General features: G+C 43.1%; 1 pseudogene and 3 gene segments (V, D, J or C); 1 reads left to right on the top strand and 3 right to left on the bottom strand.

Moving 5' to 3' along the window:
- Positions 1 to 777: 777 nt before the first annotated feature.
- Positions 778 to 1942, bottom strand: LOC117496341 (the record flags this gene model as incomplete). The annotated part of the segment is given in 3 exon segments: positions 778 to 877; positions 1609 to 1819; positions 1909 to 1942. Coding segments are annotated over 3 exon segments (345 nt in total), but the record flags the coding sequence as incomplete, so codon positions are not given.
- Positions 1943 to 3446: 1504 nt separating this feature from the next.
- Positions 3447 to 4236, bottom strand: LOC117496340. The segment is given in 3 exon segments: positions 3447 to 3469; positions 3705 to 4007; positions 4087 to 4236. Coding segments are annotated over 3 exon segments (372 nt in total).
- A 1500-nt stretch (positions 4237 to 5736) lies between these two features.
- Positions 5737 to 6240, bottom strand: LOC117496337 (the record flags this gene model as incomplete). The annotated part of the segment is given in 2 exon segments: positions 5737 to 6035; positions 6115 to 6240. Coding segments are annotated over 2 exon segments (345 nt in total), but the record flags the coding sequence as incomplete, so codon positions are not given.
- Positions 6241 to 14275: 8035 nt separating this feature from the next.
- LOC117496339 overlaps positions 14276 to 26659 on the top strand; it is a 23416-nt pseudogene continuing 11032 nt past the window's right edge.

Here is a 26659-nt window from a genome sequence, read left to right as displayed (position 1 = left end):
TTCCCCGCTATGTACTGCTGCAAGTGTCCTTCCTAACATGTCTGCCTTCTCTTTATCTGTCACTGCCAGCCTCTCCCCATCAACCAAAGCTGGAATTGTAATGGATTTCCTTTTCCCACTCATCCGCTTAAACATGGACCAGACATCACCTAATTTTACTCCTCTGCCAATGGTAGAACAAAATTCTCTCCATGTTCTTTTTTTTGTGTATTTGATTGTCCTTCGAGCAGCTGCCCTTTTCCTTTGAAACTCTATAACATTATTTTGTGTCATATTTTTCTTTAATTCTCTAAATGCATTATTTCGCTCTTTAATAGCCCTGCTGCATTCCTCATTCCACCATGGCACCACTTTCTTCCTACCCTTGGTTGTTGTTTTGGGTATACTGTTCTCTGCTGCATTTAGAACAGCGTTATTTGGCTTGTTGTGCTTAGTGATAAACCGAATCCAATGAGAAAGTGAGAGGACATATGATTGAACCCTGTGGTACACCACAAGAAATCACAGACTGACAGAAAAACTGAAAACTTATATTTGTTGTTGTTGTGGAGACTACTTACTTGTATTTGTACCTGTGATAACAGGCCAGATTCACTGATTGAGTTACACGTTGGAACCTTTGGATGTGAATCAAAGGCAGTACATGTGTTTGTATGGTAGTATAGCAGCCAGCAACACTGTATGTTTAACAGAGAGAGGCTCCCCCTGGTGGATGCTGTGCAGTACTGTGTTGTCTTTGCTCCAAAGGTTTTTGTACAGAGTTGTGGTGTTTCCTGTCACTGTGGGCTTCAGAGCACAGTAGTACACAGCAGAGTCTGTCACTGCAGCAGAGGAGATCTGCAGAGGAACTGATTTGTCATTGAGTGTAGCATCAAATCTGTCTTTCTGGAACTCTGCAGCATTATCTTCTGTTCCATAAGTATCACGTCGCAAAATAAACAAAAGCATATCATTTGCTTCTTGTTTATACCAGAACAAATATGCACTCGAGCTAACACTGATCTGAAATGTGCAGCCAAGTGTAACTGTGTCTCCTTCAGTAGCGCTGACATCTCCTGCTGGCTGGGTCACTGTGTCTTGTCCTTTACACTCTGGGGAAGAAGAGACCATGCAGAGGAAGAGATGAATCAATAAAGATGATGGATTAAAGGAGAACAATCAGTAACTTTAAACAGTTACCTAGAAACATGTTGTAGTTTCTATCTTACCAAAGGAGAGAGCAGCAAGAATAATCCACAGCCAATGTTCCATCTCTACAACAAGGTTTAAATCAGCAGCAGGAAGTAGCTGATGTTCAGCATTCAGTGTGAGGATGGTTCTCTTCACAGCAGCACTTCTTATTGACTGGATGGTTGAACACAGTGCAGAAGACGTGCACCGCCTACTTGATAATGTGGCCCTCTAGTGGAGGTGAACAGCTCAGTACAACAGTGTGGAGAAAAGGCTTCCAGCAGCTTGTCAGTGTGTCAGCTGGTGTTTGTGTACAGAGTGTTGGTGTTTCCTGTCACTGTGGGCCTCACAGCACAGTAGAACACAGCAGAGTCTGTCACTGCAGCAGAGGAGATGCTCAGATATATGTTCTTTTCTGCAGACAGTTTAGAAGAGAACGTTGTGTCTGATTTCAGAGACTCTGCTAGTCTTGTAAAACTTGTTCCTGAGATGTAGAGAAGAAACTCTGGTTGTTTTCCTGGATATTGTCGATACCAGAAGAAATCTTCACTAGCCGTTATAGTTTTGGAGTATCTGTAGGACAGAGTAACAGTGCTGCCTTCTGGACTGAACTCTTCTTGCTTTGATGGAGTGAGATCTTCACAGCTGACTGGAGAGAGGAGTAATTCAAAGTATTTATTTAATAAATCGCATTAAATTAATCTGTAATTCAACTTTTTCGCGCAGAATGTTACATACCTCTTAGAACGGACACTAAAAATAAAAAAATGAAACAATTATCTAATGACAGCATGTTGAATGAAGGTGATGATGATGATGGTCTGTGTTGAACTCTGGTGAATATGGAAGTTCCTCTCTCTTCTATAGTTCAGGAACATCTTAGCTCCTCCCTGAATCTCTCTGTCTCCTCTTAGATCTGTATTTCACTTCTCTCAGTTACACTTCCTCCTGGGTAACAGATCCAAAGGCAGTCTGTAAATAAAAAGTCAGAGGACCTAGGATTGAACCCTGTGGTACACCACATCAAATCACAGACCAAAAGAGAATTGTAATGTATAAAGATAAGAACAAAAGCAATCAAATCTTGAGTGTGTGATGTGTACCAGTTTATTGAGAGAGGTGATTTCAAGTGTTTGATCAGTCAGTAAAGAAGGAAAACGTGGCAATAACAATGACGGGCGTTAACGTGAAGTCAGATTAGTGAGAGGTGTTTCATCTAGAGAGAAATCTGTTTAAAATGATCTTATTCTAATAAGAATTGTACTTCATACCCAACATTGAAAAGGTCTTGAACACCACAACACAAGCTGCTGTTCCAATAGAACCTACGATCACATTGGGTTTCGAGATAAACTGAAACCAATGACAAAGTGAGAGGACCTTGGATTGAACCCTGTGGTACACCACATCAAATCACAGACTGACAGAAAATTAGAGACACTTATTTTTAGTTCATGGAGACTACTTGAATCAAGGCAGTACATGTGTTTCTATGGTAAAATTGTTCACAGATTTCAAATGATCAAGCAGGTAAACAACATTACTGTATCATCACTAACTGTTGATGTTTATCAACAGTTGAACTGTAATGTAGCATATTATTTTCCATGGCATTATTGTATGATCATATGTCAGATGAACAGATGCCACTGGGCTTACAACTAAAGACACAGCCACGCAAAAACTGCGGCATGTGTACGCAGGGGCGCCGTAAGGGGGTGAAAAGTTAGGACGATTCTGAGGGCCCGTGACTGACAGGGGCCCAAACAATTTGAGAACATTAAGAAAAAAATGTTTAAGCAACCAATGTGATTATCTTTTCATGGGGCTCCTTATGGGTACTGCAATTTTTGAAGTGCCGGAGCCGCGTTCTGGCAGCACTATACCCCGTAATGACACGTTACGCTTGTGTTGTGTTCAAGGAACCTGAACATGGCCAGGAAAAACAGGCAGTCGCTTGTTTAATTCTCTTGCGGTCTAGATTTCTTACATTTTTTGTTTCCTTCTGCGCTGCGTTGCGTGCATGTCTTCCTTCTGCAGGTAACGGGGAGACGCGCTCTGGCGGCGGTCTCGTTCAGGATCCGAAAATACAATTTAAATATTTTGCACACTTATTCTACTTATTCCTAGTGTGCCACTGGTTACGGTACCGCGTGCCACGTGCCTACGGTTACCGACCCCTGCCCTAGCTTGCTCTTTAAGAGTGGTTTGAAGACTGCAGATGTCAGGGCAAGTGGGAATAAATATGAAAAATAAGAAGTGTTGGTGAAGGTCCATCAGGAGTCTGGCACCTGGTGGACTGCACTCATAAAAAGTTATTAGGATAAATGTTTCAGATAAATTAAAGTAGTGTGGTGTTGAAGCATCAAATAAAAGATGGCTCTCTGCTGGGGGTTGAATTGTTTGAGAGTTTCTTGTGTTGTTTCCCTAAAGTCTAACAGAGAGAGACTCCCTCTGGTGGATGTTATGCAGTATTGTGTTGTCTTTGCTCCAAAGGTTTTTGTACAGAGTGTTGGTGTTTCCTGTCACTGTGGGCTGCAGAGCACAGTAGTACACAGCAGAGTCAGACAGCTGAAGCTTCTGGATCTTCAGAGGAACGGATCTTAAGCTTGAATCCAATGTGGATGAGAATCTGTCCTCGTCCTCTGTTTTCCCCGTGCCGATCTTAAAGCGGCTCAGGATGAATGTGGGGCTGTTGTCTCCGAGCTGTTTGTACCAGAAGAGATAGTCATTTGATGAAGTGGTGTTATAGTGACAGCCAAGCGTTACTGCCTCTCCTTTAGTAGCAGTCTTTTCTGCTTCAGGTTGCAGCACGTTGTCTCTTTGGGCTCTGCATTCTGTAAAACAGCAACAAACAGTATCAGGGACATGTTAGAGAATCATCTCAATGTTGGACTGATATCAAAGAGTTCATACCAAGACTCATAGCAGCCAGCAACACTGAGATAATCAGATGCATCATATCTGCAGGTTGAGAAACTCTGAGCTACAGCGAGTATAAAGAGGACTGATAAACTCTGCTGAAGTCTGACAGAGAGAGACTCCCTCTGGTGGATGCTGTGCAGTACTGTGTTCTCTTTGCTCCAAAGGTTTTTGTACAGAGTGTTGGTGTTTCCTGTCACTGTGGGCTGCAGAGCACAGTAGTACACAGCAGAGTCTGTCACTGCAGCAGAGGAGATGATCATATTGATTCGGTTTGACTCCATTTGCTTTTTCGTCACTGTAATATTCAGTCCAGGGATTGGGTTAGTTCCTACTTGGCCTGAAGCAGAGTGTGAGATGAGGAACTCTGGTGGTTTTCCAGGATATTGTCGATACCAGAAGTAATAATTAGCATCAGATCCAGCTTTGTAGGACAGAGTAACAGTGCTGCCTTCTGAACTGAACTCGTCTGTTTTGACTGGAGTCAGATCTTCACAGCTGACGCCTAAGGGAAAGAATAACTCTGTTATTTAATGTTATAAAAGTCCTTTTAGCAGAACCACACTCAGAAAGCAATGACACTGATTTTGTATCCATCTACTAACCGGATAAGATTGCAAACAACATCAGAGAAAAAGCTGAGTTCTGCAGGGACAGCATGTTGAATGAAGGTGATGATGATGGTCTGTGTTGAACTCTGGTGAATATGGAAGTTCCTCTCTCTTCTATAGTTCAGGAACATCTTAGCTCCTCCCTGAATCTCTCTGTCTCCTCTTAGATCTGTATTTCACTTCTCTCAGTTTCTTTTTTCATGTTATCACGTGTGTGTCGTCTGCATAGCTATGGTAACTTATTTCATTGTTATCCATTAACTAAGCTAGTGGAAGCATGTAGATGTTAAAGAGAAGAGTCCCCAGGATAGAGCCTTGAGGAACGCCACATGTCATATTTGTCAACTCAGTTGTTTAGTTACCTATAGAAACAACGTTTTTCCTGTCTGTTAAGTAGCATTCAGACCAATACAAACAGTGCCAGAGTCCCACCCAGTTTTCCAGTCGGTCTAGTAATATGTTGTGTTCAACAGTTTAAAATGCAGCGCTGAGAACTAATAATACTGACAGTGAGATTCTGCCACTGTCTGTGTTTAAGTCGATTAAAACGTTAATTAGAGCAGTCTCAGTGCTGTGTGACTGGAACACATCAAAACAGTTATTTAGTGCCAAAACAGCTCTTTAGCTGTTGAACTTTTTTATTATTTTACCCGGCCTATAAATGTTCATCAGTGAAGCGCCTAGGTAGTTCTTTAAGAGTGGTTTGAAGACTGCAGTTTTCAGGGCCTGTGGGAATAAATATGAATAACAGGAAGTGTTGGTGAAGGTCCATCAGGAGTCTGGCACATGGTGGAATGCTCTCATTAAAAAGTATTAGGATAAATGTGAGAGATAAATTAAAGTAACGTGGTGTTGAAGCATCAAATAAAAGATGCCTCTCTGCTGGGGGTTGAATTGTTTGAGAGTTTCTTGTGTTGTTTCCCTAAAGTCTAACAGAGAGAGACTCCCTCTGGTGGATGTTGTGCAGTATTGTGTTGTCTTTGCTCCAAAGGTTTTTGTACAGAGTGTTGGTGTTTCCTGTCACTGTGGGCTGCAGAGCACAGTAGTACACAGCAGAGTCAGACAGCTGAAGCTTCTGGATCTTCAGAGGAACGGATCTTAAGATTGAATCCAGTGTGGATGAGAATCTGTCCTCGTCCTCTGTTTTCCCCGTGCCGATCTTAAAGCGGCTCAGGATGAATGTGGGGCTGTTGTCTCCGAGCTGTTTGTACCAGAAGAGATAGTCATTTGATGAACTGCTGTTATAGTGACAGCCAAGTGTTACTGCCTCTCCTTTAGTAGCAGTCTTTTCTGCTTCAGGTTGCAGCACGTTGTCTCTTTGGGCTCTGCATTCTGTAAAACAGCAACAAACAGTATCAGGGACATGTTAGAGAATCATCTCAATGTTGGACTGATATCAAAGAGTTCATACCAAGACTCATAGCAGCCAGCAACACTGAGATAATCAGATGCATCATATCTGCAGGTTGAGAAACTCTGAGCTACAGCGAGTATAAAGAGGACTGATAAACTCTGCTGAAGTCTGACAGAGAGAGACTCCCTCTGGTGGATGCTGTGCAGTACTGTGTTGTCTTTGCTCCAAAGGTTTTTGTACAGAGTGTTGGTGTTTCCTGTCACTGTGGGCTGCAGAGCACAGTAGTACACAGCAGAGTCTGTCACTGCAGCAGAGGAGATGATCATATTGATTCGGTTTGACTCCATTTGCTTTTTCGTCACTGTAATATTCAGTCCAGGGATTGGGTTAGTTCCTACTTGGCCTGAAGCAGAGTGTGAGATGAGGAACTCTGGTGGTTTTCCAGGATATTGTCGATACCAGAAGTAATACAAAGCATTAGATCCAGCTTTGTAGGACAGAGTAACAGTGCTGCCTTCTGAACTGAACTCTTCTGTTTTGACTGGAGTCAGATCTTCACAGCTGACGCCTAAGGGAAAGAATAACTCTGTTATTTAATGTTATAAAAGTCCTTTTAGCAGAACCACACTCAGAAAGCGTTGACACTGATATTTTATCCATCTACTAACCGGATAAGATTGCAAACAACATCAGAGAAAAAGCTGAGTTCTGCAGGGACAGCATGTTGAATGAAGGTGATGATGATGGTCTGTGTTGAACTCTGGTGAATATGGAAGTTCATCTCTCTTCTATAGTTCAGGAACATCTTAGCTCCTCCCTGAATCTCTCTGTCTCCTCTTAGGTCTGTATTTCACTTCTCTCAGTTACACTTCCTCCTGGGTAACAGACTGGTAGCAGCATGTTGTATCAGCTGCAGGTGATCATTGTTATAGTTTGGTGATCTCTTATCACTTAATTTCCTTAAACTAATTCCTAAATTTACAAAAGAAAATCCAGCTGCTACGTTGACTGAATTATATCAGACTCTTCACGTATTGTCTGCAAAACAAAGACAATTCCTCAGATAAAGCAGCATGTAAATATAAACTGAGAGGACCTAGGATTGAACCCTGTGGTACACCTTAATTAATCACAGACCAAGAGAGAACAACAGAGAAACTTATTTTATAAAGATAAAAACAAAAGCACTAACAAACCCAAGTCTGTGAAGTAAACCAGTACGTAGAGATTATTGAAACGTCTTCAGTTAAATACAACGTGAATCCATCCGTTTGTTTTGTCTTTTGTGTTTAATGTTGATCAGTATTGTGTTGTCTCTGCTCCAGAGGTTTCTGTACAGCGGTTTGGTGTTTCCTGTCACTGTGGGCTGCAGACATGTTACAACACAAGCTTGTTTCCCATCTCAGAGAGCTTTTGTGGTTTCGTTAGATTTTGTCATCAGGCTCAGAGCTAGAGTTTTTCTTCCAACTTCAGGCGCCATTAACCTGTTAAGCCCGAGAGACCCCGGTACCGAGGCCCTCCCGCAACATCTTGCAGGAAACAGTGTCTGAGGGCATGTTCATTTAATAAACTATGAATGTTTTATATCCATGTAACGGGAAGAAACTCATCTAACTTTGACCAAAAATCGCTTTTAAATGTGCTTTATAAATAAACCTTGATTTGATTTGATTTGAACTGATCGTTCTTATTTTTTTTTCAAAATAAAACCCACAATGCTAACACTGAGCCTCTGAATTAGCAACGAGCGAAGAATGCTAACAGATTACTGCACCGAAAATCACTCACAAAACCTTATTATTTATCTTTTCTGCACATCCATGACATCGTTTCACATCGTGAGGTGACACCAGTGTTGTAGTCAAGTCACCGATTCACGAGTCCAAGTCACTCTCGAGTCACCACTCTTCGAGTCTGAGTCCAAGTCCGAGTCACCAAGGGAGAGTCGTAGTCGAGTCCGAGTCCAAGTCCGAGTCACCCAAGGAGTGTCCGAGTCGAGTCCGAGTCCGAGTCATCATTACCTGTGTTCGAGTCCGAGTCCAAGTCCGAGTCACCCAAGGAGTGTCCGAGTCGAGTCCAAGTCATCATTACCTGTGTTTGAGTCTGAGTCCAAGTCCGAGTCACCTCAGAAGAGTCCAAGTCAAGTCAGAGTCACAAGTCTTCATGTATTAATCTTCGTGGATATATGTGTTGAAATGTAGCTGCTCCTCTACATTGCTTTCATCCTGTCATGTTATACTAATCTGTCTATTGAACTGCTGTGAAGCCAGTTTGGCTACAAGTCTTGTAATAGGTGCTATACAAATATAAAGCGTATTACTAATATTAATATTATTATTATTGTAAATGACCCATAATATGTCTAACTATATTTAAAATTAGTTACCTTTTAGAGAAGTGATTATATTTGTATGCCAATATTTTCCTATGGTAAAGTTTTCGTTTTGCACTTTTATTTTGATAGTAATAAGATCGGGACTCTTATTTTGAAGGAACTTTTACCGGTTAAATCGGTTTACTGATAAAGATTGAGCCCCAGAAAGCACATGGCTACTTAACATGCAAAATGACGTCATTATGCATGTTAAGTAGCCGTGTGCTTTCGTGTTATCGGCTGAATCTTTATTTATTGATTAGATCACGTTACTCTGATGATAGTGTTCAGCCTATATGTCTGAACTCGATGTTTAGAGTAATGTGTTACGGAGCCTTCTCTTCAATATTGTTTCCACATAACGAGCATTTTGCTGCTCTTTTCCAAAGTGGAAGCAGAATGTGTGAAAGCATACAGCACGATGCGGGGTGTGTCTCTAGACATCTTTAGACTGGAATAGCGGGGCCCAGTACGTGAACTCGCCTCGCAGCCGGTGCACACGCCAGGATAGAGGACATCAGACTCCAGAGAAAACTTGCTCGAGTCCGAGTCCAAGTCGGAGCGTCAATGTACGAGTCCGAGTCCGAGTCATCGTGGGGGGGAACATTCACGAGTCCGAGTCCAAGTCATCGTATGCGAGAATTCACGAGTCCGAGTCCAAGTCATCGTATGCGAGAATTCACGAGTCCGAGTCCAAGTCATCGTGCGCGAGAATTCACGAGTCCAAGTCCGAGTCGCGTCAATCAATGCGCGAGTCCGAGTCGAGTCACGAGTCCCAAAAATCGGCACTCGAGTCCGAATCCAGGACTCGAGTACTCCATCTCTGGGTGACACAGAATCGAAGGGTACCCTCATTATCACTAAATTATACGAATTCGCGATTTTATAAACAAAAACAGACATCAAAACATGTGGCGCTAGGTAGCTAAAAACGCTAACATTTGGCTCACCTGTGTCGTTGTCTGGTCCAAAGTGGTCTTCAATGGCATTAAAACGATAAAAACGCTGCTGAAGTTAATCCATAGGTTAATCTAATGTGTCTGTGTCCTCTTTGAAATGATTTCTGATAATCCATAAGAAATGAACCTCCTTTTCCGTTTCCAGATGTCAGAGCTAGAGATAGGTTCACTCTGATGCAAAACTGCATGCGCGAAGCCCCCACCTTTTTTTTGTACCATGTGTGTGAGTGGGGAGATTTCCCTTTGATTCTCATGGCTCTAACGGTCAGAAAGAGGTGTCAACCACCAAAATCGACCAATGGGTTCCAGAGAAACGGTAAAACCCCCATTTCCACCCAAATCACCTCAGAGGTGGGGTGGTTTTGGCTAAACCTCTATAAAAAGGTCAAATGTCACTTGTTTTGCATCAATCTTGATACAGGGTACTTATTATATGTTGTAGGATCTAGTGATGCGCCGGTGAAGATGGCCGCATCGTCTTCGTGCTCCTCTCCAACTTTGCCCATTTTCGTATTTTGTACATATTTCTTTTACTTTTGCCGTTTTACTTTTAACATGGTTCGCAACATGCTAGCCGACCGCACCTACTCTGCCATACAATATAGCAGAGAGGAACTTCTCCAATTGCGAAACTTCGTGGACAATATTAACCCTCCGACAGACAATGGAGATTCACCATGGCTACCTGTTGCTGTTCTACCTGAGAGACGCAAGAAGAAGACAAAGCGAGGATGCCGGGCCGGGTTGCTGGTCAGACTAAGAAAACGTGAGAATCGGCCCCCTCTTCCGAGTATTCTTCTGGCTAATGTTCAATCCATTGAAAATAAGCTAGATGAACTCAGAAGCCGGATTGCTTTTCAACGGGACATTAAGAACTGTAACGTGTTAATTCTCACTGAGACTTGGCTCAACCCCGCTATCCCGGACTCCGCTATTGTCCCTGACGGATTCTCTATTTTTCGTCAGGACCGGACTGCAAACTCGGGGAAAAGTAAGGGAGGCGGTGTGTGTGTAATGACTAACAACAACTGGTGCTCAGATGTGAAGATTATTTCATCGGACTGTTCCGCACAGCTAGAGCACCTCATGATCTCATGTCGGGCCTTCCATCTGCCGAGGGAATTCACATCTGTTGTGATAACAGCAGTGTATATCCCGCCGCAGCCACTCGCCGACAACAACACGGCACTCGATCAGCTGTTTGGGTTTATTGATAAAACCGAGACTTCACGGCCAGATGCGGCGTTCGTTGTGGCCGGAGATTTCAACACCGCCAACATGAAGAAGGTTTTGCCAAAATATTACCAACACATCAACTTCCCGACGCGCGGGGGAAACATACTGGACCATGTTTATTCCCCTTTCCGGAATGGATATAAGGCTCTCCCTCGCCCTCCCTTCGGCAAATCAGACCATATCTCACTACTGTTGTTGCCTGCGTACAAGCAGAAACTTAAAAGGGACAGACCGATAACAAGGACAGTACAACGATGGAGCGAGGAGTCAGATTCAGCACTGCAGGATTGCTTTGCATCTACGGATTGGAGTGTGTTTGAGGACAATAACATCAACACACACACGGACACTGTCATCTGCTACATTGGGAAATGCATCGATGACGTGGTACCGAAGGTTTCTGTACGGACATTCCCAAATCAAAAGCCCTGGGTAAACGGTGAGGTGCGCGGCAAACTGAAAGCGCGCACTCTCGCGCACACAGCGGGAGATTTGGAGGAGTACAGGAAGTCTAGGTATGATCTCCGGAGAGCAATAAAAAATGCAAAGAGACAGTACAAAGAGAAGGTGGAATCTGACTTCAAAGGCTGTAACACTAGGAATATGTGGGCGGGACTAAGGACAATGACTGACTACAAAGGAGCAGCGGGGGGTGCTGCGGGAGTGTCTGCGTGCGCATCTCTCCCAGATGAGCTAAATAGTTTTTTTGCACGCTTTGAGAGCAGCCAGGCTGTGGAGGTACAGAGGGACCAGGAGCTACACTGCCCTTTTGTTTTAAATAGGGCAGATGTGTGTAAATCCTTTAAAAGGGTTAACCCACACAAGGCTCCTGGACCTGATGGCATCCCTGGCCGTGTTCTCAGGGTGTGTGCAGTTCAGCTGGCAGAGGTGTTCACAGACATCTTCAACAGGTCCCTGCTGCAGTCTGTAGTCCCCACATGTCTTAAACACTCCACCATCATTCCTGTCCCCAAAAAGACAATCATCACCTGCCCCAACGACTACCGCCCAGTAGCACTCACCTCCATCATAATGAAGTGCTTTGAGCGGTTAGTCAAATTATTCATCACCTCCTCCCTCCCTGAATCTCTGGACCCCCTGCAGTTTGCCTACAGAGCAAACAGGTCCACAGACGACGCCATAGCCCTCACCCTCCACACTGCCCTCTCACACCTGGACCCGAAGAACAGGAACACATATGTGAGAATGCTGTTCATTGACTACAGTTCAGCATTCAACACCATTGTGCCCTCCAAGCTGGCCATCAAGCTCAGAGACCTCGGGCTCAACAGCGCCCTCTGCGACTGGATCCTGAACTTCCTGACGGGCAGACCCCAGGAAGTGCGGGTGGGAAACATCACATCCTCCACCCTGATTCTTAACACCGGTGCCCCTCAAGGCTGCGTGCTCAGCCCTCTCCTCTACTCCCTGTTCACCCACGACTGCGTGGCCACACACAGCTCCAACACCATCGTGAAGTTTGCTGATGACACGACCGTCATCGGCCAGATCATAGACGATGACGAGACGGCATACAGAGAGGAGGTCGAAAACCTGACATCTTGGTGCCAGGAGAACAACCTCCATCTCAACATCAGCAAAACAAAGGAGCTGATTGTGGATTACAGGAAGCAGCAGGGAGAGGGACACGCCCCCATCGCCATCAATGGGACTACGGTGGAGAGAGTCAAAAGCTTCAGGTTCCTTGGGGTCCACATCACTGAGGACCTGACATGGTCTCTTCACACCACCACCATCACCAAGAAAGCTCGACAGCGGCTCTTCTTCCTCCGCAGGCTGAGGAGGTTCAAAATGGATTCCAGGATACTCTGCAACTTCTACAGGTGCACGATAGAGAGTATCCTCACTGGCAGCATGACGGCCTGGTACGGCAGCTGCACCGACCTCGATCGTAAGGCTTTACAGAGGGTGGTGAAAACTGCACAGCACATCACCAGGACGGAGCTGCCATCCATGGAGGACCTTTACTCCCAGCGGCTCAGGAAGAAATCACTACGGATTATCAAAGACCCCCATCACCCCAGCCACAAACTGTTCTTTCTGTTGCCGTCTGGCAGACGTTACCCGCAGCATCCGGGCAAGGACAAGAAGATTCGGAGACAGTTTCTTCCCGCGGGCAGTGAGACTGTTAAACAATTGAACTGTTGAAACAACATCAAACATTCAACTGCTACTCAGTAGTATGTATCTAATACCTAATATATATATATCTTTCCAATAACTTGTATATAGACTCATACTGCACTATTCCACATCATAACTTTATTTCATTTTTATAACTATTATTATTTTTGTATTGCTCTTGCTCTTATTGTTATTATGTTATGTTATTATGTTGCATTGTTGGAGAAGCCTGTGACATAAGATTTTCAACTGCATAATTACTCTGTAGCTATGTCAGATTGACAATAAAGAACCTTGAACCTTGAACCTTACTTTGGATTCCTAAAGCTTTTAGTCTACTAACCCATCATCCAAGGGTAGTTTTCACTATAAGTAAAAAAGAATTTTTGGACGGACACTATAATTTACAGTTTTTTACTATGTTCAATTTGAATTTTTTTTTAAATAAAAAACATCTATATTGATTCTGACTTTTCTACATCCAACTCACAGGTTTACCATTACTTTGAGAATAACGATTATTAATTAACCCTTTTAGAAGGGAAGATATGGTCATTTGTTCTGGGAATGTCATTTTGGAGCCTGAGACCTGAAAAACAGGCTCAGGGGTTAACAGGTTAAGAGCATTCCATGGAATATAACAAAAAGTGTATCTCGAGCCGGTTTCTCAAACTTACCTACCCTACCTTTAAAACCATGCAATAATGAATCATTAAAATACATTGCCATGTGACATGTGTATAACCCTGTACCTGTATAAAAACGCATGTGTGTGTTTGTACGACAGAGTGGAAACTGAATTTCCCCTGATTAATAAAGGTCCATCTTCTTCTCTGCTGCCCTCTGCTGGACACTGACAGTCACATGTAAACCAATCATAAAGCACTTGCCCTGGAAAAGTCTTCTTATGTTTTAGTTTCACAGAACGTTTTTAAACACAAAGGAAATACAGATGTTCTTTTATGTAGATAAATCCAGATCCAACTCACCTGTCAATAACAATAAAGGAGCTTTTTTAATTTGTATTAAATGCACTGTATTTTCTGGTGTTGGAAATTACCAAATATTATTATTATTATTGTTTTATTATCAATATTTAGTGGCCTTTATTTGGCATATTGTGTTATGTATTCTATTCGTTATTTATGAAATCCAATGTTACTGTTTCATTTGTATTCTGTATAATATAAATGGTGCTTTACAATTAAAGTGTATTATTATTATTATTATTATTATTATCATTATCATCATGTTATTATAAATGTTAAGTGGCCTTTATTTTCTATGTATTCTATGTATTTTTTCTTAAATCATATTTTTACTCTTTACAAATAAAGTGTATTATTATTATGACTATGTTATTATCAGTGTTAGCATCATGGTTAGCACAGACAGGGCGTGGGTCCTTCAACTCTGGAGAACAGAGCAGCTGATTGGTCAGCAAGATCACGTGGTTGCCGTTCATCCAATCCCTGGCCTTGATGCTGAAACGCTACAGCTCTGGATGGAGGATCCTGTCTTTCTGTCGGTGTGAACTACAGAATCTGATATAAACTCTCAGAGGTTGAAGAAGCATCGCTGTCACCTGCCGGGAGAAACACCTCCACAGGTGAGCTCTGTTAGCTTTAGCGTTAGCATTCCTCCAGACTGAGGGGCGGCTCACACAGCTGTTCGGATCCGAAAAAGAGAGCCTCTCGCCGGGCTGCTGCAGGGAGCATCACCCGCTGTTTCTCTGGACGATTCAACACTTCCCTGTTTAATTATTATTATATATGAACAGAACGTGGTTACCGTCCTGATGGAGACATGACTGATCCTTTAAATAGGAGAATGAGGGGGGGGGGGGGGCACATGAGGACAGGTGATGGGGATGTGACCAGGAGGAGAATTAAGAGTTCTGGTTGGATCTCAGAATTCAGAGATTTTTTGATATTATTATTATTATTACATTTAAGAATTCTGAGATTTCTCTTTGTATTGTTTTTATTTTTTGGTGCTGTCTTTTAATCTCAGAATTTTCTTTTTCTGATTATTTTTTTCGAAATAATCTTTTTATTTTTGGAAATCTCAGAATCCAGATTTTAATCTCAGGATTCTGAGATTAAAGTCCAATTTATGTTTTACTTTTGGTCACATCCTAAACATGGTTTCTCATGTGACCTTCACCCTCCTCCTCTTCCTCAAACTCAGCACATGTCATTCTTATAATAAATCATATTTAGATGTTGACACCGCCTTGTGTTGTAAGTGATAGTGGACGCAACAGGTTGAAGTCAAAGCCTATAAAAACATATTCCTATCATATCATCTCTGTTTTATTTGTTCTATGTCCTATATATATTCCTGTTGCACTGGTGGATCGACACTGTAGCTCATGACAATACATCCTGGATACTTGAAAATATAAATCCTGAAAAATAAATACATTAAGCAGTCCTGAAAACCCCTGAAATAAATGATGATTTAAAGGTCCCCTATGATACTCTTCCTCATCAGTATATCTGGCTGAAACACCAAACAGATCATTGCAGCATTACCCATAATCCCCTCTGTTTCCAAAGTGCTGATTCTCTGTCTGTTACTTCAGATGAAAATAAGGAGCCCCTCCCCACGCCCCTCTGAGAGACATTTGGTTACAAAGAACTCAATGGTGCTCTAGGAGGAGATTCAGGTGATAAGGGGGGGGGGGGGGGGGGGGGGTTACCTTGGTTGCTGATTGGCTAATGGTTACACAAGACAAAACATCATTATGACATCATCAAGTGGCCAAAATCTGATCAGCTCATTTTCAGACAGGTTTTTATAGAAATGGATCAAAAAGAGAGAGAATCTTTGTTCCTGAAACTTTCAGAGTCTCTTTCCACAGAGGGGACACATGTTGATGAAGAAGAGACATGAAGAAGAGGGGACACATGTTGATGAAGAAGAGACATGAAGAAGAGGGGACACATGTTGATGAAGAAGAGACATGAAGAAGAGGGGACACATGTTGATGAAGAAGAGACATGAAGAAGAGGGGACACATGTTGATGTAGAAGAGACATGAAGAAGAGGGGACACATGTTGATGTAGAAGAGACATGAAGAAGAGGGGACACATGTTGATGAAGAGACATGAAGAAGAGGGGACACATGTTGATGTAGAAGAGACATGAAGAAGAGGGGACACATGTTGATGTAGAAGAGACATGAAGAAGAGGGGACACATGTTGATGAAGAGACATGAAGAAGAGGGGACACATGTTGATGTAGAAGAGACATGAAGAAGAGGGGACACATGTTGATGAAGAAGAGACATGAAGAAGAGGGGACACATGTTGATGAAGAAGAGACATGAAGAAGAGGGGACACATGTTGATGAAGAGACATGAAGAAGAGGGGACACATGTTGATGAAGAAGAGACGTGAAGAAGAGGGGACACATGTTGATGAAGAAGAGACATGAAGAAGAGGGGACACATGTTGATGAAGAAGAGACATGAAGAAGAGGGGACACATGTTGATGTAGAAGAGACATGAAGAAGAGGGGACACATGTTGATGTAGAAGAGACATGAAGAAGAGGGGACACATGTTGATGTAGAAGAGACATGAAGAAGAGGGGACACATGTTGATGAAGAAGAGACATGAAGAAGAGGGGACACATGTTGATGTAGAAGAGACATGAAGAAGAGGGGACACATGTTGATGAAGAAGAGACATGAAGAAGAGGGGACACATGTTGATGTAGAAGAGACATGAAGAAGAGGGGACACATGTTGATGAAGAAGAGACATGAAGAAGAGGGGACACATGTTGATGAAGAAGAGACATGAAGAAGAGGGGACACATGTTGATGAAGAAGAGACATGAAGAAGAGGGGACACATGTTGATGAAGAAGAGACATGAAGAAGAGGGGACACATGTTGATGAAGAAGAGACATGAAGAAGAGGGGACACATGTTGATGAAGAAGAGACATGAAGAAGAGGGGACACATGTTGATGAAGAAGAGACATGAAGAAGAGGGGACACATGTTGATGAAGAAGAGACATGAAGAAGAGGGGACACATGTTGATGTAGAAGAGACATGAGAGATGGGACAATTGATGGAGAAGAGACATGAAGAAGAGGGGACACATGTTGATGTAGAAGAGACATGAAGAAGAGGGGACACATGTTGATGAAGAAGAGACATGAAGAAGAGGGGACACATGTTGATGTAGAAGAGACATGAAGAAGAGGGGACACATGTTGATGAAGAAGAGACATGAGGAAGAGGGGACACATGTTGATGAAGAAGAGACATGAAGAAGAGGGGACACATGTTGATGAAGAAGAGACATGAAGAAGAGGGGACACATGTTGATGAAGAAGAGACATGAAGAAGAGGGGACACATGTTGATGAAGAAGAGACATGAAGAAGAGGGGGACACATGTTGATGAAGAAGAGACATGAAGAAGAGGGGACACATGTTGATGAAGAAGAGACATGAAGAAGAGGGGACACATGTTGATGAAGAAGAGACATGAAGAAGAGGGGACACATGTTGATGTAGAAGAGACATGAAGAAGAGGGGACACATGTTGATGTAGAAGAGACATGAAGAAGAGGGGACACATGTTGATGTAGAAGAGACATGAAGAAGAGGGGACACATGTTGATGTAGAAGAGACATGAAGAAGAGGGGACACATGTTGATGAAGAAGAGACATGAAGAAGAGGGGGACACATGTTGATGAAGAAGAGACATGAGGAAGAGGGGACACATGTTGATGAAGAAGAGACATGAAGAAGAGGGGACACATGTTGATGAAGAAGAGACATGAAGAAGAGGGGACACATGTTGATGAAGAAGAGACATGAAGAAGAGGGGACACATGTTGATGAAGAAGAGACATGAAGAAGAGGGGACACATGTTGATGAAGAAGAGACATGAAGAAGAGGGGACACATGTTGATGTAGAAGAGACATGAAGAAGAGGGGACACATGTTGATGAAGAAGAGACATGAAGAAGAGGGGACACATGTTGATGTAGAAGAGACATGAAGAAGAGGGGACACATGTTGATGAAGAAGAGACATGAAGAAGAGGGGACACATGTTGATGAAGAAGAGACATGAAGAAGAGGGGACACATGTTGATGAAGAAGAGACATGAAGAAGAGGGGACACATGTTGATGAAGAAGAGACATGAAGAAGAGGGGACACATGTTGATGAAGAAGAGACATGAAGAAGAGGGGACACATGTTGATGAAGAAGAGACATGAAGAAGAGGGGACACATGTTGATGAAGAAGAGACATGAAGAAGAGGGGACACATGTTGATGTAGAAGAAGAGACATGAAGAAGAGGGGACACATGTTGATGTAGAAGAGACATGAAGAAGAGGGGACACATGTTGATGAAGAAGAGACATGAAGAAGAGGGGACACATGTTGATGTAGAAGAGACATGAAGAAGAGGGGACACATGTTGATGAAGAAGAGACATGAGGAAGAGGGGACACATGTTGATGAAGAAGAGACATGAAGAAGAGGGGACACATGTTGATGAAGAAGAGACATGAAGAAGAGGGGACACATGTTGATGAAGAAGAGACATGAAGAAGAGGGGACACATGTTGATGAAGAAGAGACATGAAGAAGAGGGGACACATGTTGATGAAGAAGAGACATGAAGAAGAGGGGACACATGTTGATGAAGAAGAGACATGAAGAAGAGGGGACACATGTTGATGAAGAAGAGACATGAAGAAGAGGGGACACATGTTGATGTAGAAGAGACATGAAGAAGAGGGGACACATGTTGATGTAGAAGAGACATGAAGAAGAGGGGACACATGTTGATGAAGAAGAGACATGAAGAAGAGGGGACACATGTTGATGTAGAAGAGACATGAAGAAGAGGGGACACATGTTGATGAAGAAGAGACATGAAGAAGAGGGGACACATGTTGATGAAGAAGAGACATGAGGAAGAGGGGACACATGTTGATGAAGAAGAGACATGAAGAAGAGGGGACACATGTTGATGAAGAAGAGACATGAAGAAGAGGGGACACATGTTGATGAAGAAGAGACATGAAGAAGAGGGGGACACATGTTGATGAAGAAGAGACATGAAGAAGAGGGGACACATGTTGATGAAGAAGAGACATGAAGAAGAGGGGACACATGTTGATGAAGAAGAGACATGAAGAAGAGGGGACACATGTTGATGAAGAAGAGACATGAAGAAGAGGGGACACATGTTGATGAAGAAGAGACATGAAGAAGAGGGGACACATGTTGATGAAGAAGAGACATGAAGAAGAGGGGACACATGTTGATGTAGAAGAGACATGAACACAGAGGGGACACATGTTGATGAAGAAGAGACATGAAGAAGAGGGGACACATGTTGATGAAGAAGAGACATGAAGAAGAGGGGACACATGTTGATGTAGAAGAGACATGAACACAGAGGGGACACATGTTGATGAAGAAGAGACATGTGTCCCCTCTGTGTTCAGAGAGAGAATCTTTGTTCCTGAAACTTTCAGAGTCTCTTTACGCAGAAATACAAATAAAAACATGAAGGTCCGTTCTTTGGCAGGACTGATATTACTCATCATATATTTCATGCCTCCTTCTTTTTCACTGCTCTTTAACTCTCTCTCTCTCAGGATCTGGTGAATGGGGGAGTGTTTGACCCCATGAAGCCGCTGAGGGACCTGGCCTCTGACCCCATGGACCCCCTGCTGGTGGTGACCCAGCTGAGGGACCTGGCCTCTGACCCCATGAACCGCCGGGCCATCGCCCAGGACCAGGGCTGCCTGCCGGGCCTCATCCTGTTCCTGGACCACCCCAACCCCCAGGTGGTCTACTGCGCCCTGCAGGTGAGCAAACACACACACACACACACACACACACACACACACACACACACACACACACACACACACACACACACACACACACACACACACACACACACACACACACACACACACACACTAAAATGTGGGCGGGCTTTACACCCACGGGACAATCAGAAACGTTGCTGTCAGAAACAATGAGACTTGTTCTGGAAGTAATACTAACATACTGTATGAGCAGCTGGACCCAGGGGAACCAGCTGGACCCAGGGGAACCAGCTGGACCCAGGGGAACCAGCTGGACCCAGGTGAACCAGCTGGACCCAGGGGAACCAGCTGGACCCAGGGGAACCAGCTGGACCCAGGGGAACCAGCTGGACCCAGGTGAACCAGCTGGACCCAGGGGAACCAGCTGGACCCAGGTGAACCAGCTGGACCCAGGGGAACCAGCTGGACCCAGGGGAACCAGCTGGACCCAGGGGAACCAGCTGGACCCAGGGGAACCAGCTGGACCCAGGCGAATAGCACCACATTAAGGCCTATCCTATCACTTCACAAACAAGCTCTCAGAGTTTTGGACAGAAAACCTAAGCTATACCACCATTGCAAAATCCTGGACAAACATAACCTGCTCAGCTGGGAACATCTTTTAAAACACACTGATGCATGTCTCATTTTTAAGATTCTAAACGGCAAGGCAGCCCCCCCCCCCCCTCTGCACTTTTATACAGCAGAAAAACTCAAACAGCAGAACCACAAGGTCTGCCCTAAGAGGGGACTGTGTAGACCCTCTTAGGTCCAGTTCCTTTGGTAAACACTGTTTCTCTGTGAGGGCACCAACACTCTGGAACACAATACCAATACAGATAAGGAACAACACCTCCTATCATACATTTAACCACTATCTTAAGAACTGGCTTTTAAGCAATCAAACATGTGAACCCTTTTAACTGTATCAAGGCATGATGATATTTCATCTGTTTGCATGTTTGGTTGTTCCTCTCTATGGTTGTTCCTCTCTATTGTTGTCTGCTGTATTCTATTTAATTATGTTTTTATTTCTCTAGTCTTGTTGTGGTTATTTAACATCTTGCGAAGGACAATAGTTGAAAATTAGCCTGCTGGCTAATACTGGCTCATTTACAGCAATGTGGATTAATGTGCACTGTCCTTTAAATAAATAAACAAACAAACAAATATGGTCTGTGTTTACATTAGCATGCTAACACTCAGAGCTAACCTGTACTGGAGAGAGTATGTGTGAAGAAGCAGGAAATCAAAAGGAACTCACCTTGTGGTAAACCTGAGAGAGAGAGAGAGTTTGAGCTCCATACACTGGACTCCTCACAGAGCTGCAGCTGTCACGTTAAAGGCCTGTTCTGTCTGTAACTGTGAAGTCTGAGAATAAGTTCATACCAACTTCTTCACAGGAGATGTGCTCTCTCAGCTTCCTGGATCAGTTCCAGTCTATTTGTGATGATATGTGCATGTATTTGAATGTTTACTATGTTGTATACGTGCATGTGGAACTGCAGGACGGAGACAGAACACATTTCCTTACGGGGACAATAAAGTGCATCGTATCGTATCATTTAGCTCTTTTTTTGGATGTATTCATGATTATCTTATCGAGGCCGAGGGACGGTAACTCAGGATAAACACCTGCAGAAATACGTGCCGCAGGTAGAAGTAGTTCTGTGTGACACAGCCTGCTAAGCATCTGCTCAGTTGGGAAGTTCTGCCGTCTCCACACCGCTCCGGTACTTGAGATGGTTTATAGAGATACTGAAACTCCTCCCAGACTATCCGGTACTTGAGATGGTTTATAGAGATACTGAAACTCCTCCCAGACTATCCAGTACTTGAGATGGTTTATAGAGATACTGAAACTCCTCCCAGACTATCCAGTACTTGAGATGGTTTATAGAGATACTGACACTCCTCCCAGACTATCCGATACTTGAGATGGTTTATAGAGATACTGACACTCCTCCCAGACTATCCGGTACTTGAGATGGTTTATAGAGATACTGACACTCCTCCCAGACTATCCAGTACTTGAGATGGTTTATAGAGATACTGACACTCCTCCCAGACTATCCAGTACTTGAGATGGTTTATAGAGATACTGAAACTCCTCCCAGACTATCCGGTACTTGAGATGGTTTATAGAGATACTGACACTCCTCCCAGACTATCCAGTACTTGAGATGGTTTATAGAGATACTGACACTCCTCCCAGACTATCCGGTACTTGAGATGGTTTATAGAGATACTGACACATCTCTCCTGTGTTCCCAGGCGCTCCGGTACTTGAGATGGTTTATAGAGATACTGAAACATCTCTCCTGTGTTCCCAGGCGCTCCGGTACCTGTCAGAGTGTCGCTGGAACCAGGAGAAGCTGCAGGGAGAGCTGGGGATGATGCTGAGTCTGCAGAGCGTCATCCAGAAGTGAGTCTGAGGCAACAAACCAAAACACAGCCGCGCTCCTGACCAGAGGGAAATGCTTACTATCCAATCCAACTTCATTTATAGAGCATATTTAAAAACAACAGAGTGCTGTACATCAATACATATATAAAGCAGCATGAATACATTTAGACAAAACAAATGTAAAAGCACGAGACAATAAAACCATTCTGAGCCACAGACTGAAAAACTCCCCAATTTAGAAAAACACAGACTATCAGTGCACAAGAACAACTACCAAGAACATACACAAAGGGGTTTGAGACACACAGGGTCTGGGGGTCCTGCGCCTGAAAAGTGATCTTGATTTTAATCCCATTTCCTGCATTTCTCCCAACATTTAGGGAATGAATTGTTGAATGAATTGTTGAATGAATTGTTTAATGAATTGTTGAATGAATTGTTGAATGAATTGTTGAATGAATTGTTGAATGAATTGTTTAATATACTGTAGGGGCTGATAGCCAACACTGGAGAGAATGATTTTAAGCAGTGGAAAATGTTCACAATTAATGTGAGATTCAGGCCCGTCCACACGGAGACGAAACCGATTTCGAACCGAAGTCGATTTAAAAAAAAGTCTTCCGTCCACACGGAATCGGCTCAAGAAACGTGTCCGTCCAAACGAAACCGCTCGAAACCGCTGGAGACGCTGTAGTACATATTTTGTGGCTGTACTTCCACCACAAAATACAGCAACGAATAAGACCCCCCGGAGCATGGGCATAAGGCATAAACAAACAAACAAACGTAAGTATCATGCTCAGTAGCGTCTGGAGCACGAACGCAACCCTCTGATCCGCCATTGTTGTTGTTGTTGTTGGCGAAACGCATCAGCAATGACGCGGGGTGAGCAGGAGAGGTGGGGAGAGGCGGGGCTATGGCGTCATCGTTTTCAGGGAATGATCGTATAGGGTGTAGCAGAGGTGGGAGTAAGTCCTACATGTGCAAGTCATGAGCAAGTCTCAAGTCTTGACCTACAAGTATCAAGCAAGTCCCAAGTCACTGTGGTGAGAGTCAAGCAAGTCAAGTCAAGTCATACGAAATTCTGATGAGTAAGCCCAGTTTCCGCATTTAAATCAGTTAAAAGACAGTGGTTATGAAAATGGATTCAACCCACACTATGATCTTCATACACAGTTAATCATTTGAAATCTAATTTAGACCGATGACAATCATATTAGATTCATATTAACCCTAGAACTGCAGACAATATAGCTAGGACTCAATATAGCTCGGACTCAATATAGCTAGGACTCAATATAGCTAGGACTCAGTATAGCTAGGACTCAGTATAGCTAGGACTCAATATAGCTAGGACTCAGTATAGCTAGGACTCAATATAGCTAGGACTCAATATAGCTAGGACTCAGTATAGCTAGGACTCAATATAGCTAGGACTCAATATAGCTAGGACTCAATACAGCTAGGACTCAGTATAGCTAGGACTCAATATAGCTAGGACTCAATATAGCTAGGACTCAATATAGCTAGGACTCAATATAGCTAGGACTCAGTATAGCTAGGACTCAATATAGCTAGGACTCAATATAGCTAGGACTCAATATAGCTAGGACTCAGTATAGCTAGGACTCAGTATAGCTAGGACTCAGTATAGCTAGGACTCAATATAGCTAGGACTCAATACAGCTAGAACTCAGTATAGCTAGGACTCAATATAGCTAGGACTCAATACAGCTAGGACTCAGTATAGCTAGGACTCAATACAGCTAGGACTCAGTATAGCTAGGACTCAGTATAGCTAGGACTCAATATAGCTAGGACTCAGTATAGCTAGGACTCAATATAGCTAGGACTCAATATAGCTAGGACTCAGTATAGCTAGGACTCAGTATAGCTAGGACTCAGTATAGCTAGGACTCAATATAGCTAGGACTCAATATAGCTAGGACTCAGTATAGCTAGGACTCAATATAGCTAGGACTCAATATAGCTAGGACTCAATATAGCTAGGACTCAATATAGCTAGGACTCAGTCAGTCTGTTCAAAAAGGCAGAATTCCAGGTAAGAAAATACTAATAAATGGCATTTGCCATTACACATATTTAATTTAAATGTCTGTTAAAGGGCCCATGTCATGGCCATTTCCACTGATCATAATTACATTGTTGAGGTATACTAAAATAGATTTATACTGTGCAATTTTCCAAACTCACATTGGTTTCGCATACAGCATCTCTGTCAAGCATGTGTATTCAGCAGTATTCACTTTCTCCACTAAACGACTCGTTGGAGCTCTTGCCCCCCCCTCCCTGTGAGCCTAGTGTGCTCCGATTGGTCAGCTCGGCCACTCGTTCTGATTAGTCAACCACCAGAGAGGCTGCGCCCATGTCAGTGCTTTTCCCGGCTGCTCTCAGCGTAACATCAGTCTTATCATGGCGTCGGTACAGCGGTATATTTTATATACATATATATTTTTAACTGTTGTTATAGAAGAGTGTGACGGCCCCAGGGCCTTTGTCTTACGATGGGGTGGAGCTGAAGAGGCTAATCAGCACGATCACGGACACCTCCGGACACAGTCTCTCTCCAAAGCGGCTGCAGGAAGACTAACTCTGCGATCCTCTCAACCACCTATCTTTGCATTTACCACAATAAATGTGCCGTGGTTTTGTAAACTCGTGTATGTCTCCTTGTCTTTCCGTTGTGGCCTACGAGCTACTCTCATAACAAAGAGTAAGTTATTTTTACCCGTTATAAACTACTACTGTTTGATGAGAAATCAAATCATGGTTTGCTATATATGAATTCAGGGAAGAAAGGATAGGCCTACTAAGTATTTCCATTAAACTTTATTTTTAGAAATGTACAAAATGAACATAAATATACATATATACACGGTATATCATCCATTCCTCCTCCTCTTGCCTGCGCACAGTCGGTGCGGTGCCTTTTAGCACCCTCAGTAGTAGTAGAATCCCTTCCCCGTCATGGATTGTCCGCCAGGATCTGGCTGGACGAAATCAAATGCAAATCACAAAATATTAGAGAAACTTAGTTGTTTTAGATTCGTTAGTAGTAGTTGTGTAATGAACAGCTTGCCTGCTAATATGCTAACCTAGCTTTGTTTACCTTGGTAGCTAACACGATATGAACGTTAGCTTGGAGGAAAGGCAACTATAATGCAGTGTAATAAAACTACTATGAACAAAAGCTAGTGGTTCATATTAGGCTAGCAATAACGTGTTTATAATTGCAATCGTATACGGGTATTCTGCTACCATACAATGTAACTTGCATGAATACATTGTTTTGCGCTAGCATACAGCTAGCCTCGTTAGCTACATGCAGTATATGTACGGTCACAATGTACGGTAAACCGGAGTATACTGTATGAGTATTCCGTGTGTGTGACTGCAGACATTCTCCTGCCATGACAAACATGTAAGGCCATCTGCTGACATTGTAGTTGATATATTTAAACGCTAGCAACGTAGCATCACAAAAATGTTTTTTCTGACCAAAACTAGCTCAAGCTCCGTGTGTTAGATCGCTACGCCAGCTATAATGTAATTACGTTTCGCGACTGACCGGCAAATCACCCGCAGTATACTGTCAATAGGTATTTTGTGTGTGAATGCAGACATTCTCCTGCTATGAGATACATGTATGGCAAGGCCATCTGCTGATATTAGAGTTGATATATGGAAACTCTAGCAACTTAGTTAGCACAGTTAGCACTGTGTCAATGGCTTAGCAGTCCAACACAGTTTACACATTTAAACAGTCTTGTTTGATAAATACACAAATAACAATGCAAACTTACAGGTTGTATACCCAGATCTTCCCCTGCTCCAAACGGTCCAAACAAGCTGTGCATATCCGGCCTCAAACTGGGCAATGTTTTGGAAGCTTTCGTCTGTGAAATGCCGGTTCTTCGAACCTCTGGAGGAGGAACACGCCGCTGCTGGTGTGGCCATAGCTCTTCGGGATTGGTCCATTTCGTTCCGGGTACCGCATGACATCAGGCGGTACCCGGAACTAAATGGAAGACTCAAATGGGCAGTGACGTATCTCCAACGAGGCGTTTTGGGGAGGTATTTTCTGTGTTAGAGTTTTACTCGCTACAGGGTGTACTTTGAGGGTTTTGACTCTGCACACCGTTTACATGCATAAAAACCTTCATAACACACAAGGGGACGGGTAATAACCGGAAAAGCATGACATGGGAGCTTTAAACACTAGAAACCGCCAACAGCGTCAGCACCTACAGAGATATCATGTTCAAATCATTTCATTTGTTCCTCTTCATCATTTCCTTATAAACTAAGTAGGACGATTTAAAACTCACTTAATTGGGTTAATTTAGAAATGGCTTCAGTTTATCATCAAAACAGATCAAAAAGTTCAGATTCATTTTACAATAAATCAAGGAATGATGCACTTCTACCAACAAAAACAACATAATTAAAACATTTAAACAAACTACTAAAAGTAGATGAACTACATGATTCAACAGTTTACAGTAACTTCTGATAACACAGGGGAAATTCTCTCTCTCTCTCTCTCCCTCTCTCTCTCTCTCTCTCTCTCTCTCTCTCTCTCTCTCTCTC

This window comes from Trematomus bernacchii, unplaced genomic scaffold (genome assembly GCF_902827165.1).
Source record: "Trematomus bernacchii unplaced genomic scaffold, fTreBer1.1, whole genome shotgun sequence".
NCBI classification, from domain to species: domain Eukaryota; kingdom Metazoa; phylum Chordata; class Actinopteri; order Perciformes; family Nototheniidae; genus Trematomus; species Trematomus bernacchii.
The sequence above is the reverse complement of the archived record's forward strand: the minus strand, read 5'-3'. Positions and strand labels throughout refer to the sequence as shown.